Raw genomic sequence first — 15,967 nt, forward strand, 5'->3', positions numbered from 1 at the left:
ACTAACACACCCCACACCCCCCCGGGGCTTATTTTTGTATCTGTCCTAAAGGTGATTTTGCCATAAAGAGGAGAATTTGGGTGGGTGGCAAGGATGTGGGGGGGCAAGGATGGGAGTGTGGGTTTGTGAGGCCCACCCATAAGAGCTCCCATAATGGCTGCTGGGTCCTAAAGGGATATTAATGGATATTAAGGGGTCCTAATGGGATCCTCAAGGGATCTTAATGGGGTCTTAATGGATCTTAATGGGGTCTTAAAGGATTTTAATGGGGTCCTAATGGGATATTAACAGGTTCCTAATGGGATATTAAAGGGGTCCTAAAGGGATACTCTTGGGATATTAATGGGGTCCTAATAGGATCCTAATGGGGTTTTAATGGGATCCTAATGGGATCCTAATGGGGTTTTAATGGGTTCCTAATGGGATCTTAATGGGATCTTAATAGGATCTTCATGGGATCTTAAGGGGATGAGGGGTGAATGGGGACCCAGTGACACAGACAAGGGTGAGCCCTGGCCCCAGTCCCTGCTCCAGGCACTGGGGACCCCAATGCTGGGATTTGGGAGAGGTCCAAAGGGTGCTGGGATGGGTGTTGGGAGCTGGGATGGGTGCTTGGTGCTGGGATGGATACTGCCTTGGAGCTTGTGAGGTCCTAAAGGAAGATCTCAAGCCTGGAAGCGGGAAGTGAGGGTGCTGGGACCCTGGGATGGGCTAGATGGAGAAGGATGGATGGGGCTTGGAGCAACCTGGTCTAATGGAAGCTGTTCCCCCTCCCTCTTCATGCCATGTTTTAATGGTGGGGCAATGATTGGACTTGATGCTCCTGAAGGTCTTTCCCAACCTGGTTGATTCCCTGATTCCCAGCTCCCGCTTCCCACTGTTCCCTGCCCTCTGTCCCTCATCCCCACCCGTCCCCATGGACCAGAAAAAGAGGTGGGCATGCAAAGCATCCTCTCTATGGGAAAATAAGGCAACTTTACTGAAGGTCAAGCCACCTGCAAGCGATGCCGCTCCTCAAGTCTTCTCCCCCCTTAGAGCCTGCAGCAAGTCCTGCACCCGAGTGATGAATTCCAACAGCACCCGAACAGGGAAGTAGCAGAAGCCACTGATGCTCGAGGCCGTGGGTGCAGGCATTGTCTCCCGGACGGGGGTATGGGAGACGTGCTGGTGGCTCCATGTCGGGGGCGTCGCGGAGGCGGCCGCGGAGCGGAACGTCCTCAGCTGGTAGAGGATCCACTCATGGAAGTGCTGCGTCGAGGTGTAGACCCCCGGTTTCTTGGCCCTGGCGCAGCCGCGGCCCCAGCTCGTCAGCCCCACAACCCAGTAGAAGTTGGCTCGCTTGTCCCGGCACATGAGGGGACCGCCGCTGTCACCCTATGGAGGAGAAGGAGCGGGGATGGGGATGGGTCGCCATGGCAATGCCGGAGGGGACCACCACTGTCAGCCTATGGGGATGGAAGGGTTCTCCATCATTTGGGTGTGGAGAGGGACCTTCAGCATGGATTGGAGCCATAGGACGAGGGCTGATGGCATCCAACTGGAACAGGGGAGTTTGGGTTGGAGATAAGGAGAAGTTGTTCCCTATGAGGGTGGTGGGACACTGGCATGGGTAGGATGGAGAAGGATGGATGGGGCTTGGGGCAATCTGGTCTAATGGAAGGCGTCCCTGCTCCTTGCTTAGAACTGGATGCTTTAAGCTCCTTCCCAACCTAAGCCATTCCATGAATCCATGCTCATGACATGGTTTAGTGGTGGAATCTCAATGCTGTTAAGGCTCCAAGCTCTATGGTCCCTGCGTAGGGATGATGCTCTTCTGAAGCTGGGATAAATGGGGATGCAGAGCAAGGCCCTGCAGATGGGAGAGGAGAAGGGAGCCCCAGTGGCACATCCCTACCTGGCAGGTGTCGATGCCACCCTGCGGGTACCCAGCACAGAGGTTGTGGCTCTTGATGGCCCCTCGGTACCATTGGCTGCTATTGCAGAGCTTGACATCGATGAGGCGGACCTTGGCCTCCTGCAGGGCTGATGGGGACGATGCCCCTGCTGTGGGGAAACAAAGGGGGTCAGGATTAGGGGGACAAAGGATGGATTTGGGGGTATTGGGGGATAAGAAGCTCAACGGAAGCCATCAACAGCGCCCTATGGCCTGGGCTGCCTCCCCTTTGCTCTGCATCCTCAACGTAAGGAGGACATGGAGGGACCTTCAGCGATGGGGCAAGGGGTGATGGGTTCCAACTGAAGCAGGGATGCTCAGGTTGGAGAGAAGGAAACGGTGGGACACTGGGATGGGCTGGATGGAGAAGGCTGGCATGCTCCATCCCCAGTCGGAGCAACCTCCAATAGACCTGGATGAGCTTTACCCTCCCTTCCATCCCATTCCATGAATCCATGACCCGTCATTCCAAGGCCAATGGAGCCGTCGGGCACTCACTTCTGGCCTCCCTCGCGCCCCATCCGCTGACGAAGCACTCGGAGAGCTGGGATTGCCTGAGCGTCGCATCGGGCAGGCAAGCGAGCTGCACGTGGTACCCGCACTGCACCGGCTGGTCCAGCTCCAGCAAGGCGATGTCAAAGCCACCAGAGATGCCGGTGTAATATTCATGGACCACGACGTGCCGGATCCCACGCTTCTGGGTCTCGGAATTGGCCCAAGCCAGGTCTGTGACTCCGACCATCACGAACCAATCCGTGGTGAAGCTGGGAGGGAGTGGAAGAGCAGGGATTAGAGCCATAGGACAAGGGGTGATGGGTTCCCACTGGGAATTGCAGGGTGGAGATAGGGAAGGAATTTCCTATGAGGGCAATGGGGTACTGGGATGGGATGGATTGGAGAAGGTTTGAATGCTCCATCCCTGGCAGTGCTCAAGGCCAGCTTGGAGCAAGCTGCTCTATGGAAGGCATCCCTGCCCATGGCAAGGGCTTGGAAGTGGATGATCCCAAGCTCCTTTCCAACCCAGCCCATTCCATGATCCATTCCATTCCATCCCATTCCATTCCGTCTCATTCCATGCCATTCCATTCCATTCTATGGAGAAGAGGGGTGGGAAGGAGCAACATTCCTGCTGCTTCCCAAAGGAAAGCACTGCCCCAGCGTGCCTCAGGCTCAAGGGCTGTCAAGTTGGAAGCAGCCTTCTCCCGAGCGCTCTTCCCAGTGCATCCAGGATGGGGAAGGGGACGGGATGGGAGCTGCTCCTTGGTTATTCCCTATGGCTGGAATCCCTTCTCCCCCTTACTTTTGCCCGACGAAGCAGTGAGCGGCCGTGAGGACCCACTGGGGGGTGATGAGAGACCCCCCGCAGATGTGTGAAGAGCCGCTGGCTGTGGGGACCTGGATGCTGACCATCCATGGCCAGGCGCCCTGCTGCGCATCCACGCCTCCGACGATGCGCGACATGCCATAGTAATCAGCCATGGGACGGGTACCGCAGGTCCCTCTGGAAGCAGAAGCCCAACATTTGATGGTTAGGGATGAAGGGCGAGCATCGTCCCACCCCATAGGGTGCTGCAGGGAGAAGAGACCCTATGGGGTGCCCCATAGCTGCGCTGTGCCACTGCATGGGGTGATGGCAAGGAAGTGGTGCTCCCCAATCCCACCACCCCATTGGTGTGACCATGGTTGGGAGCAGCAGTATCTCCCTATGGAATACCAGGAGCCCCAGAGCCTGGTGCTACTCACCCACAGCTGTCCCAGGAGCCATGCACCAGCCAGGCCAACGCCAGCAGGATGAGGACACGGAGCAAAGCCCTTGCTGCCATTGCTGCTAAGGGTGACACCAAGGAGCTGCCACCAAGGAGCTGCAACCAAGGAGCTGCTACCAAGGAGCTGCTACCAAGGAGCTGCTACCAAGGAGCTGCAACCAAGGAGCTGCAACCAAGGAGCTGCCACCAAGGAGCTGCAACCAAGGAGCTGCAACCAAGGAGCTGCAACCAAGTAGCTGCCACCAAGGAGCTGCAACCAAGGAGCTGCTACCAAGGAGCTGCCACCAAGGAGCTGCAACAAGGAGCTGCAACGAAAGAGCTGCTACTAAGGAGCTGCCACCAAGGAGCTGCAACCAAGTAGCTGCTACCAAGTAGCTGCAACCAAGGAGCTGCAACCAAGGAGCTGCTACCAAGGAGCTGCAACCACCACTGTGCCCAAAGCGCAACTGCCCCAGGGATATGGGTGCTGGATGCAGGTCCCTTGGTGCTGGCGCTGATGTCATAGAGACGCAGGTTCCATGGGGCAGGTTCCATGGCGGGGGGGGGGTCCAATGCGGGGTTCAGTGAGGGGGACATGGGGGTGGTTCTGATGGGCTTGGGGTGATCTGAATCCTTATGGGATGCTCTGGAGCTCTGTGGAATGCTCTGGAGCCCTGTGGGGTGCTCTGCTTGTGGGATGCTGTGAATCCCTGTGGGATGCTCTGAACCCCTATTGGATACTCTGCTTGCGGGATGCTCTGAATCCCTATGGGACGCTCTGGAGCTCTGTGGGATGCTCTGGAGCCCTGTTGGATTCTCTGAATCCCTATGGGATGCTCTGCTTGTGGGATGCTCTGGAGCTCCCTTGTGCCACTAGCTCCTTCCTAAGATCCATACACCAGAGAACATCCACACTGCAGCACAGAGGTGAGGGATCAGGGATTCATGGAATCACAGAGTCATGGAATGGGTTAGGTTGAAGGCATCTTAAAGCTCATCCAGCTCCAATCCCTGCCATGGGCAGGGACACCTTCTATAGAGCAGGACGCTCCAAGCCACATCCAACCATGCCCGCTTCCAGGAACACCCCACAAACCCCATTCCTTCTGCCCCAATCCCTTTCCAATCCCTTCTTTTCCCCAAACACCCCCCCCCCCCCATGCCCCCCGAATTCCATGGATTTGGCACCATTTGAACTCCTACTCCCCTCCAAAGCTGGCTTTTAACAACAACCTGGGCCCCATTCCACCTCTTTTTGGCCCAAAGCAGAGGCTGGGAAGCTGCTTCTGGGGCAGCAACCGTGTCCTTGGATCCACACCTGCACAGAGGCTCCTGCTGCCGGATCCCATTTCCAGGCTCTGCGATTTAAGGACAACCCCTTCACCGCTCCTTTCGCCCCAAAACCCAGGATTTTGGGTGCTTTCCAGGGGAAAAAAGTGGCGGTTTTGGGATCAATGTGGGATAAATCCTCACCAGGGAACTTGCTCCATGGGGATGCTGCTTCTGCCCCTTGCATCCCTCATTCTTGTGGTCCCTTGGACACCTTCCTGGTCCTTTTGGGGGGCTCCTGTGTGCCTGTTTGAGCTTTTGGGTGCTCCCCCATCTGCTTCCATTCCCCTTTGGGTGCCCCCCATCCATCTTTGGGTGCCCCCCATGTGTTTTCCTGCTCCTTCGTGTACCCCCATTCATCTTTGGGGTACTACCATGCTCTTCCATTCCCCTTCAGAATTACCCCATTTGGAATCACCCCCCCCACCCCCCCCCCCCCCCCCGCTCCTCCCCATCCCTTTGTGCCTCCCATCCACCTTCACCCTCATCCTCTCCATAACCCTTCCATGACCCCCCTTTCTTCCCCCCCAGATCTTTTTGGGATGGATCCCATCAGGATCCTATGGGATCTCCTCCTCCTCCTTAAGCGCTCCTGGCTCCTGACCCCAATCCTGATGGGCATCCTCAGCTGCTATGGAGGACAAGTGAGTGTCCCATGGCGGAGGGTGGTGTCTCATTGCTGGTACCCCCCCATAAGTCCCCTCTTCCCCCTGCCTCCTCTTTAGGGTGCTCTCAAGTGGAAGCCTATGAGGCCGCCATGGTGCTGTGCAGGGCGGGGGATGCACTGGCGTACTGGGTAGGCGCTGGGAATGCTGCACCTCGGGAGCACAGATCCATGTGAAGCTGGAGGAGCTGGAGACCCCTGAGTGCCCCGTGAGCGATGACGCCATCCTGCGCCTTGCCACCGCGGAGGGGCTGGCCATGGGTAGGGGGGAGCACACCAAAGATTGGGGGGGGGGTGGCAATGGGGGAGCCAAAGGGGTGGGCCCAAATGCAGTTTACGGTTAAGCAAGAGATGGGGTCCTAAGGGATGGGGTCTCCGAGGGATGGGGTACCCAACGATGTGTTCCAAAGTGATGGGGTCCCAAGGACTGAGGTCCTAAGCGATAGGGTCCCCAGGGGATGTGGTCCCAAGGGATGGGGTTCCAAACCATGGGGTTCACAAGGGATGAGGTCCCAAGTGATGGGGTCCCCAAGGATGGGGGTACCCAAAGATGGGGTCCAAAGGGATAGGGTCCCCAAGGGATGGGGTCCCAAGTGATGGGGTCCCCAAGGGATGGGGGTACCCAAAGATGGGGTCCAAAGGGATAGGGTCCCCAAGGGATGGGGTCACCAGAAGATGGGGTCCCAAGGGATGGGGTTCCCTGTGGCCTATCAAAGATGGAGTCCAGCTCTGGTGAAATCTGAAGACCTTTATTTCACCTCTCGCGTCCCTTTCATAGTCTCCTAAGTGCTAAGCAGTAACTTTCCACTCTTTGACTCCCTTATCATCCTGATCTAGCAACACTACTGAGGGTTACAAATATTCACACTCTTTGGTCTGCCTTTGAGATGCACATCCTGCAGTATCTTGCAAACTGCCTGCTTTGTTTTGCAAACCCATGTTTACCCTTCATTGTTCTCTTTACAGTTCTCAAGGCTGAGGCCCGAGCAGGGCATTAACCCCTGGTGTTTTCTTCACCCTTCCCAAGGCTTAGGCCCGAGCAGGGCAATAATGCCTGGATCCATTTCGTTAACTATTTCTATCAGTCACCCACATCTCCCCCTTTTTGTTTTACTAAAAGACAGCTTTCATAGATTTATGATCTACTTTTGCCAAAGTTTCTATATTCTCCATTAACTGTTGTAGCACACAAGGCACACAGATTAGAATACCCAAAAAGATTAGCAAAATGATTAAGATAAAGTGAAGCCATTCTGTAATGCTCAAGCCAGAAAACACTTTGTTCATCCAGTTCAGTCCCTATTCTTCCTGAAGGTGTGCTGTCCTTGGTATTAAGTCCGGAATGCTTTGATGGGTGATCTGGTAAATTCGTGCAGCACATACCAGCAAAACCTTCACACCCATGCTCTTGAGCCAACAATAAAAACCAACAGCCGTTCTGTTCTGTAGTGAGCCGTGCCTCACAGAATCAATGTCTCAAAGCAGCTCTGGTGTCCAGTGGTTCCCTTTCCAGGCTTAAATGTTCCCAGACTGCTCCCAGTGGCTGGAAAGCCCGGTTGCTCCCGCAAGGATACGCTCTCTGTTGACTGATTCTCCAAGAAGAGCCCGGTTAACTGGGCACGGTTCCCACGGGTTAACTTCAAACTGGTGGTGAATTGGCATCAATCTTCATTGGCAGCCGTCACTTGTATAAACAGACAGGTTCATCGTGTGGGGATCCGTCGGAGCCCTCGTTCTGTGCAGACACAAGCACAGCCTCTTGTGGAGACAGTGTTCTCCCAGGAGAATGGATATTTGGTGCATGAACTCTGACTAATCCCAAAAGATACAGCAAGGCCATGAGAAGCCCAAGGAAGCTTAAGCAAGCAAGATAAGAAGAAGCTGGAATTCACTGAGTTATGAGAACTGTGGACTGCTGGCAAGCTTTCGAGGTCAAGTTCTCACACCTGTGCTTAACCAATTGGTTGTTAGTCACTAAGGGTGTTCAAGACATGTATCCAATCATAATATGCCAAATCCCTGTAAGTGCATGTAAGCAACAGTATATAAGGAGTTAAGGCTTTGCAATAAACGGCTTTGGTCTGATCAGATTGATCTCTGACTGAGTCCATATATTTTCTGCGGAAGGGTTCCTGGCTGGAAAGGCTTTAGAGGAGCTGTGGCAAAGTGAGTTGCTTTGAAAGCCTTCCTGAGCTGTCAGCTAGAGCACCATCAGCTGCTCTGGGTGTAGTGACATCCTGCAGGTGGTGTTGGGAGCGGGACACAAGGTCGTGTGTGACCCTTAGGTCCAAACCTCCTCTCCCTGCTCACCACTGGGGAACCTAACCTCAGCCTTACATTGAGTTCCCTGCTTCAGGTGTACAATGAGCAGATCTATGACCTGCTGGAGTCCAAGGGACCTCTAGCTACTCGGGAGGATCCTGAGCGAAGAGCTGTGGTTCAGGGCCTCTCCTTCCACCAGGTAGGCATTAAAATGGGCACACCAGGTGTAAGAATGGGCAATGCTGCATCTCCACCAGTTCTGAAAGCAGATGTGTCCTGGAGATAGGGGGTGTCTGAAGATAGGGGGGTGCCACCTGCACAGCTCGTGGCTGGCAGCAAACATGAGCCTGAGCTGAAACGAGGCCCACGATGCTGCAGGATGCCAGAGCTGTGGGTGCTCTGTGTTGGGTTGTGTCTGTGCCTGCAGGTGGGGGACACTGGTATCATCCCTCTCCCTGTTCTGTCCCAGCCTGCATCAGCAGAGCGGCTCATGGAGATGTTGGCCAATGGCAACAGAAACCGGACGCAGCATCCCACTGATGCCAGTGCTGTCTCCTCCCGCTTGCATGCCATCTTTCAGGTGAGGGCTGGTGGATGCAGTGTCACTGGGGGTTTGTGCTTAAAAAGAGATGAGGAAGCAAGGCCATACCAGGACTGGGGTTCCTGCCACTGCTCCTCATGTGCCACGGGGTAAAGCAGAGCGGTTGCAGCCCTGCAAAGAGAGGTATGGGGCTGAACAGGGCCCTGGCCATGCTGCTGCAGGACGGGATGTACCGGTCACGCTGGTGGCCACACCTCCCGGCCAGCTCCATGCTCTCAGCTTGGTGCTCTGCCCCTTGGGGCTGAAACTTCACTGTGTGCTTTTGACTCTTGTTGACTCGACGTGTGGCAGCTGTACCTAAAACGTGTCCCAGAGCAAAGGGGCTGGTTTGTGCTCATGCCTTGAGCCGGCTGTCTCCTTCATCGTGTCTTCCCTGGCGCTGAGCTGGGAATTACACTCCCGCAGGGGCTCTGTAAATGGGCTCCCCAGTTTGGTGGTGCTCTCCTATGCACACCTGCCAGGTGATTTCAATTGCAGCCAGGCCCTCTCCTGAATGAGCAGGGAAGCCATGGCTGCGTGAGGAGACGGAGGGCTCTGACTGCAGTTTCAGTCTGAACCTGGTGTCTCATCCATGGCTGCTTGCAGGGGGAAGTCCAGGTGTCTGGATGCTTTTCCAGGCGGCATCCCAGCTGGGTTTGTTGGTGGGTGCTGGATTCCTGCCTGCTGTGAATCCATTCGCTGTGCTGGGAATGTGCCCTTCCCGCTGCCAGCTTTGCCTCCTGGCAGGCAAGCCACAGTCTGGTGAGGATGCAGGACCTGTTAATGGGCTCCAGCAGTCCCATGGCACCTCCAGTCCATGCAGGTGTTGTTCCTAGGGGGCTGAGTGTGTTTTAAGGCTGTGGAGAAAGCATTTGCATTCTCCAGGGAGACCTTTAGGGATGCAGAAGATGAAGTTACGGAGCGATGCTGCCTGATGAGTCTTGGTGACTGTGTCTCTCCTTGCCCACACCAGCTGGGATCTGGGCTCAGGACTGAAAGCCCTGGCTGATGCCTGCAAGGGGGCACAGAGAGCCACTGTCTTTTGGGGGCTTGTAGCCCCCCATTGGTGTCTTGAGTTTGACAAAATGCACTGGGGCTGGGGCTCTGGGTGGTGTTTGGCCCTCTGTGGACCCAGCCAGCTCTGCCATGCTTGTGCACCAAGCATAGGAGATGCTGATTATTTTCTATGGCTCTGTCACTTCCTGCAGGATCCCTTTCATGGTTTTGCTGCTTGTGTCATCACTGAGTTTTTGGCTTGTCTTCTTGGCATGCCAGGCTCCTCTCTGCCTCACAGCCCACACGATCCACTTGGCCACCTGTTGCATAATGACTCTAAGAGCAGGACCATAGAGCCCTGGAGGACTGTGCGAGCAAGGCGGGGGGGGGGCCCCCACAGGTAACCGGAAACCGGACATGGGAGGAGAATGTGGAGGAAGTTGTGTGGGGCTAACCAATACTGTTGTGCCAAGGAGGAGTGGCTGAATACCACTCCTATATATATGTGAACTGCGTCACAAATAAGATAGAAGTTTGCTTATCACCCATATTGGGTTGGCCTGTCTGCTTCTCCTCGCCGCTTACAAATGGCGCCTGAACAGGGACGCAGACTACAGGGCCCTGGTCACTGGGGACCCGGAATACAGGGACCCGGAACGGCGAGTGAGCGCCGCCGGTGGCAGCGGCCGGGGAGCGCGGGCAATGCTGCTGTGGTGGTGTGACGGACCCGGGTGCTTGGACTAACCGAAAGGAGTCCGCTGCTGGGGTGAACCAGACACTGCTGCGTTGGGAGGCCGATCCGGAGACCGAGGTTACAGGACGACCCAGAAGAAGACGATCTGGAAAAGGCCGGCCATGAAAATGGACCGAGAGGTAGCCCTGGCCTTATTACAGTGCTTTTTATAAAAACGGGGAATTGAGCCTGAGACTCTAAAGCAGCTAGCAGGTCTACTGGCTGTAGGGAAAGCTAAGGGTTTTTCTGTAGATCCTAATAGAGTTTTTGAGGAGAGTGAGTGGCGAAAGTTTGGTGAAGAACTATTTGACTCAATGCTTAATGATGATAAAACGGCAAAGAAACTCGGTAAACCATGGAGAGGAGTAATAAACTGTACAAAAAGTTACAAGGCGGAAAAGAAAACTGCCGTGGTAGCAACGGAGAAACTAGGAACAGACGTCCCTGGTCGGTTGAAACCGGGGGAAGATTACAACTCATTTCCCCCAACTCGCGGGAGCACAGGGTTTCCCCCCCCCTTCCTTTTCTCCCCCTCCTTCATCAGAAGGTGCCGCGGAGGAGGTGTAACCCCCTGCTCCCCCACCACCCCAGTTCCGAAAGTAGGGACTCTAGGAAGGACAGAGAAAGTATATTAGAAGGTGTACGCATGATAAATGTCGAGGAATCCGAAAGAAAGAGGGCGGTGCCTCAGTGCCGGATCGATTGCGGTGGCATTTTGAAGCACGCAGTAGAAAATAGAGATCCTGCGCGAGCGGGAGATTTAAAGGAACTGCGAGCCTCTCCAACCCACTATGCCCTAGAGTGGAAATTTTTAACTCAGTTACGGAGGAGCCAGGTCTGCAGATGGCTACATACTGAACAAGAGACATCTGATAAGAAAGACATACCTGCGAGCAACGGAGACCCTGAGTTCGGCTCAGGATCAGCCCCCGAATCCCCTGAATCCAAGCCAGATATATATGCTCTGCTTCCAGACTCTGACTCTTCGTCTCCCGGGTCGGTCTGCTCAGACTTACTGGCCCTGGAGACGCTCAGCTGTAACAATGGTTAACCAAAGATGTGATCATTACTGGGGAATTTTCTGCAATGGGCATTTCTGCATATCCTGTGTTTACTACACAGCAGGGGGCTAAAGAGTGGGAAGCTCTTGATCTCAAAATAGTTAAGGAGGCCTGACAAACAGTGACCACGTATGCGTTAAAATCCTCTTACACTCAAGCTGTATATGTTATGATTTTTTCTTGCAGTTGACAGGGGGAGCCCATACAGTTTCTCTGTGATACTCATGTACTAGAAGTTGGTAAATATAAGTACGTCCAGGTTTCTATCGACCTTTGGAGACCTTTATAGATATTGCTGGCCACTTCTTCCAGCACGGGCTGGCCACCTGTGTTGGAATGAGTGTGCATTTTGGTCAGTATAAAAGCCCAAGCCTCATGTGATGTGCGGGAGGCAGAGCCTCTGCGGGGACACCCGCTAAGGTTGAGCCTGCCACCTCACACTGCAATGATGCTTCTCAGAGCTGGTTTGCTGTTAGTCTCCACAGGGTCCTTGTGCCACGTTCTGTACGTGGGACTGTAGTGGGAGTAATGATTGTCTGGATTTTGTGCTTCAAATATTGTAGTTGTGTGGCGTGTGCTTGTGGGATCCCATACCCGTGTGTGTGTGTGTGTGTGCTGAGGGCAGACGGTGTTCTGTGTATTTTTCTTGTTGCTGGGTTCATGTAAAAGCTTTCAACGGGTAGCTGTTTAACATTTTGGGCATGAAAGGGTTAACGTAAAGGTGCAGTTGCTGGCAGGTATTTATGGTTGCTGCTGAAGCAGGCAGGCCGCTATAGTTGCTGCCCAGCAGGACAGGTTTTGCAAAAAAAAAAAAAGGGGGGGGGGGAGAGAGTAATGATGCTGCATTTAACCTGTCTACTTCTCAAGAACTGATAACCTGGGGGAGGGGGTATATTTGTGTCCTAATGACTACAGGTCCATGGCAACTGACTGCAAAGTTTGTCAAGCCTTGCCATGAGCTGGACAGACGAATGGAAAAACCTGATGCCTCAGCTACAGGAGCTGACCGTGAATACCCCAAGCAGAATGAGATAGAGGAAGAGAAAAACAAAAGACTGCAAAACATCACTTGGGGGCAACTGAAAAGTAACATCCTGAATATGTGTGCTTGTAAAGTAGCTATTATTAGAGGTTGTGATTTTGTGTATAAAACCACCTGTATTTACTAGCTAGTTGCTAATAAGAAACTACGCCTTGTATTGTATAGATTTGTCACTTGTAAAAGAGATGTTAGAGTATGGAAATTTGCAGTAGTTGCTAGAAAATGCTAAGGCAAAAGATAGAAAGATTTTAATACAATGGTAGTGTTATAAAGCAGGTGATGGAACAAATTAAGAGGGTGGGAGAATTCCACTGTTAAGAAATTTCTTTGGCTAGTCCCTCGCTGCCATCAGCATCTTCAACAGGCTGCTGCACCCTGTAATAGTTACTCTGCTAATGTAAATTTGTGTGTGCCTTGCTGTAGTAGCGACTTGTTACTGGATGAAGCAGGTGAAACTCCGTGTTGACAACAAGGTGCAAGGACTGAGGCTGACAAAATGCCTGCTACCACAGTCAAGGGCAAGATTGGGTTGGCCTCTGTGTTTGCCACCAAGAAGAACCTTTAGCTCCGCTGTTGGCTGCAACCCAGCAGGCGTGGAGCGGTGGGGACACATGCCATGCCAGACCTTGATGTGAGGGATGGCCTCCCCTGTTGTCAGAGAACCATACAGGAGAAAAAAGGGGCAGGCCCAGCAGCCTGTAGTTGGCATATGTTGGAGATATGATCTAGGCCAAATCCCCTGCTCAAGTAGAGTCACCCAAAACATATATAAAACAAAAAGGGGGAGATGTGGAGGCAGTGTTCTCACGGGAGAATGGACAATTAGTACATAAACTCTGAATAATCCTGAAAGATACAGCAAGGCCGTGAGAGGCCCAAGGAAGCTTAAGCAAGCAAGATAAGAAGAAGCTAGAATTCACTGATGTAATGAGAACTGTGGACTGTTGGCAAGCTTTCGAGGTCAAGTTCCCACACCTGTGCTTAACCAATTATATGCTAGTTGCAAAGGGTCTTCAAGACATGTATCCAATCTTAATATGCCAAATCCCTGTAAGTGCATGTTAGAAATAGTATTTAAGGGGTTAAGGCTTTGTAATAAACGGCTTTTGTCTGATCATATTGATCTCTGAGTCCATGTATTTTCTGTGGCAGCCATCCTGTTCCGAACATCACCCTCTTGCCCTGCTGTTGAGCCTCCTCCAACCACCGACCCCATGTGCCTTGTCGAGCTGCAGCCTCACCCATCTCTGTCCTCACAGATCCACTTGAAGCAGCAGGACTGCACTGGCAGCCTCAGTCGGGGTCTGAAGGTGGCCAAGATGAGCCTGATGGACCTGGCAGGCTCAGAGCGAGCGTCGGTTGCCAACAGCAGGGGAGAGCGGCTGCGGGAGGGGGCCAACATCAACCGCTCGCTGCTGGCCCTCATCAACGTCATCAACGCCTTGGCTGATGCAAAGGTAATGCTGTTTCCCACATGGCCCTGCTGGGCTCTGGCTCCCTGGGCCGGCTGAATGTGAGCGGTGTCCTCAAGTTTCAGTGCTGCTGGTGCTGTGGGGTGAGCGCAGCCATCCCCTTGTGACTCAGGGGTAGGAGCTGAGTGCCCGGGGGCCAAAAGCTGAGCAGATCCTGGCTCTCTTGATCCAGGGCAAGAAAAGCCACATCCCGTACCGGGACAGCAAGCTGACGCGCCTGCTGAAGGACTGCCTGGGTGGCAACTGCCGCAGCGTCATGGTGGCGGCGGTGAGCCCCTCTGTGCTGGCCTATGAGGACACCTACAACACGCTCAAGTATGCCAGCAGAGCCAAGGAGATCAAGCTGTCGGTGAGGAGCTCATGTGGTGGGGGTGATGTGTTTGTTGTGTGTGTTTGGGAGCTGCTGCTGGATGGGAGGGAGTCTGCTGCATGCTGGGGTAGATGAGTGGGAGCCTCCCTTCTCCAGCGTGAGTTTTCCAGTCCTGGGGGTGCTGCTCTGGGCAGAAAGCAGCTGACGGAGCTGCAGACAGTGTGTGCCCAGACTTCTGCTAAAGCTCCCCAGCCCCAAGCCTAAAAAGGCTTGTGACTGTGGCAATAGGTCCCTGAAAACAGATTGTGTCTGCTGCAGCCAGCCCAGGGCTCCATGGGGACCCTGCATCCTGGAGGAGGCTGAAGAGCTGCCCTGCTCCGGTGTCAGGAGAGGGTATGTGCTGCCCCAGTGCTTCTTTAACCTCTGTCTCGTCCCTGCCTCTGCAGCTGAAGAGCAGCACGTGCAGCTCTGACTCCCACCTCTGTGGATATGTGGAAATGTGTGAGCAGCTGAAAGGGAAGGGGAGATGCTGGTGGGGAGGACAGGGCTCTGTCTTTAGCTGTGGTCTGTTTGGGATGCAAACCTCTGAGCTCCAGGGGTCATAAAACCATCTGAGCAACAGAAGATCCCTCCTTGCAGGTGGCAGAGCTGCAGGCAAAGCTTCGTGCTTATGAGGATGGTGCCCGAGTGGCACAGAACCAGGCAGCAGGGCCACAGGCTCCGTCCAGCGTGAGCCCAGTGGAGCTGCCCAGATGAGGCTGGGGTGAAAGGAGCAACAGAGCTTTTGTGTGTGACCTCCTGGTGTCCCCTGTGTCAAGGAGCCTGCAGGGTTTTAGTGCTGGTGAGAGCCTAGTGCCTGTCAGGAAGCAGAGGAGCTGCTGGTGTGTAGCATCATCTCGACTGCGGCTGGGTTCAGTTCTGAACCTGCTGGAGCAGAGCACACAAGCCCCAAGGGAAGCTGGGTTGCAAAGGCCCAATCTTGTGTTTGATCCATCCCAAGACTTCTCATGCAAAATGGTGCTTCAGCAGAGGATCTTCTCTGGCTCGGTGCCTGCTTCTCTGGCTTCTGTAGGTTGGAGGAAGCTGTGCCAAAGCCATGCTTGTCCCTTGATGATGAGGGGGAGGATGATGGAGAGCAGCAGGAGCTGCAGGCTGGTTTTCCTGTTCAGATGCAGTTGGAATCGGAGGGCAAGGTGAGAGAAGGGATGGGCAGCACAGGAGGGCTTGGGGTGATGAGCAGGGCCCAGAAGAACCTGGGGCTCTCACGGGATACTCTGAGCCTGCTGGCAGACGGCAGAGGCTCAGTGGGTCCACGTGTCCTGGCTCAGCACGTGCTGGGCTGTGGTTTGCTAGTGAAAGCCCTTCCTTTCCCAGGTTCAGTCATTCTGGGGACCAAACTCAGCTCACATGTGGGCTAACCCTGGGCTAGGTGGGTAAGGAATTTTGGGTGATTGCTTCAGGCTCCAGAGGAAATGCCTACCAGCAGCCCTGGAGCATCCCATCGGGCAGATCTGCGGCTGGGACTGAAGCAGCCGAGGCTTGGAGGAAACAGCCCTCTGCAGGGGCTGTCCGGCCACCACACAGAGCAGTGAGTGTCCTCCTGCCCTCCCTGTGTCCTCTTGGAGCCCACAGCACCCATACTATGCACTGCACCCATACCACCCCCACCACTGCCAGCAACCACAACAGCTCCAGGGCACCCAGTCATCCTAGCACCTAGAGAAACCCCAGCACCCACAGAACCCCCCAGCACCCTCAGCGCTACATAGCCCCGGTATCAGGGTCCTAGTGCCCGCCCGCTGCCTCCCTCAACGGTGTCCTAGTGCCAGCCCGATGCCTC

General features: G+C 54.4%; 2 protein-coding genes across 2 annotated transcripts; one reads left to right on the plus strand and one right to left on the minus strand.

Moving 5' to 3' along the window:
* Positions 1 to 917: 917 nt before the first annotated feature.
* Positions 918 to 3,580, minus strand: LOC134172933 (acrosin-like). The gene is made up of 4 exons (XM_062636559.1): positions 3,234 to 3,580; positions 2,432 to 2,697; positions 1,895 to 2,043; positions 918 to 1,374 (listed from the first exon to the last, which is right to left on the minus strand). The coding sequence occupies exons 1-4, from the start codon at positions 3,494 to 3,496 to the stop codon at positions 1,015 to 1,017; spliced, it is 1,038 nt and encodes a 345-aa protein (XP_062492543.1). The 5' UTR covers positions 3,497 to 3,580; the 3' UTR covers positions 918 to 1,014.
* Positions 3,581 to 5,640: 2,060 nt separating this feature from the next.
* On the plus strand, positions 5,641 to 15,744 carry LOC134172934 (kinesin-like protein KIF18B). Its single transcript, XM_062636560.1, has 10 exons — positions 5,641 to 5,651; positions 5,808 to 5,932; positions 7,957 to 8,132; positions 8,403 to 8,513; positions 13,605 to 13,802; positions 13,990 to 14,166; positions 14,574 to 14,644; positions 14,763 to 14,876; positions 15,197 to 15,320; positions 15,588 to 15,744. The coding sequence occupies exons 1-10, from the start codon at positions 5,641 to 5,643 to the stop codon at positions 15,717 to 15,719; spliced, it is 1,239 nt and encodes a 412-aa protein (XP_062492544.1). The 3' UTR covers positions 15,720 to 15,744.
* Positions 15,745 to 15,967: the final 223 nt, after the last annotated feature.

The sequence above is a fragment of the Pezoporus occidentalis genome, unplaced genomic scaffold (assembly GCF_034315485.1).
Source record: "Pezoporus occidentalis ecotype Australia unplaced genomic scaffold, CSIRO_AGI_Poc_V1 ctg480, whole genome shotgun sequence".
Classification (NCBI taxonomy): Eukaryota; Metazoa; Chordata; class Aves; order Psittaciformes; family Psittacidae; genus Pezoporus; species Pezoporus occidentalis.

Coding starts and splice junctions, on each gene's coding strand:
- LOC134172934 (XM_062636560.1), top strand. Junction 8,514..13,604: donor GCTTGCATGCCATCTTTCAG/GTGAGGGCTGGT, acceptor CTGTCCTCACAG/ATCCACTTGAAGCAGCAGGA. Junction 15,321..15,587: donor AGTTGGAATCGGAGGGCAAG/GTGAGAGAAGGG, acceptor TGATTGCTTCAG/GCTCCAGAGGAAATGCCTAC.
- LOC134172933 (XM_062636559.1), bottom strand. CDS start 3,496: ATGGGGTGGGACGATGCTCGCCCTTCATCCCTAACCATCAAATGTTGG. Junction 2,044..2,431: donor GGGCGCGAGGGAGGCCAGAA/GTGAGTGCCCGA, acceptor GTTTCCCCACAG/CAGGGGCATCGTCCCCATCA. Junction 1,375..1,894: donor GTGGCATCGACACCTGCCAG/GTAGGGATGTGC, acceptor TCTCCTCCATAG/GGTGACAGCGGCGGTCCCCT.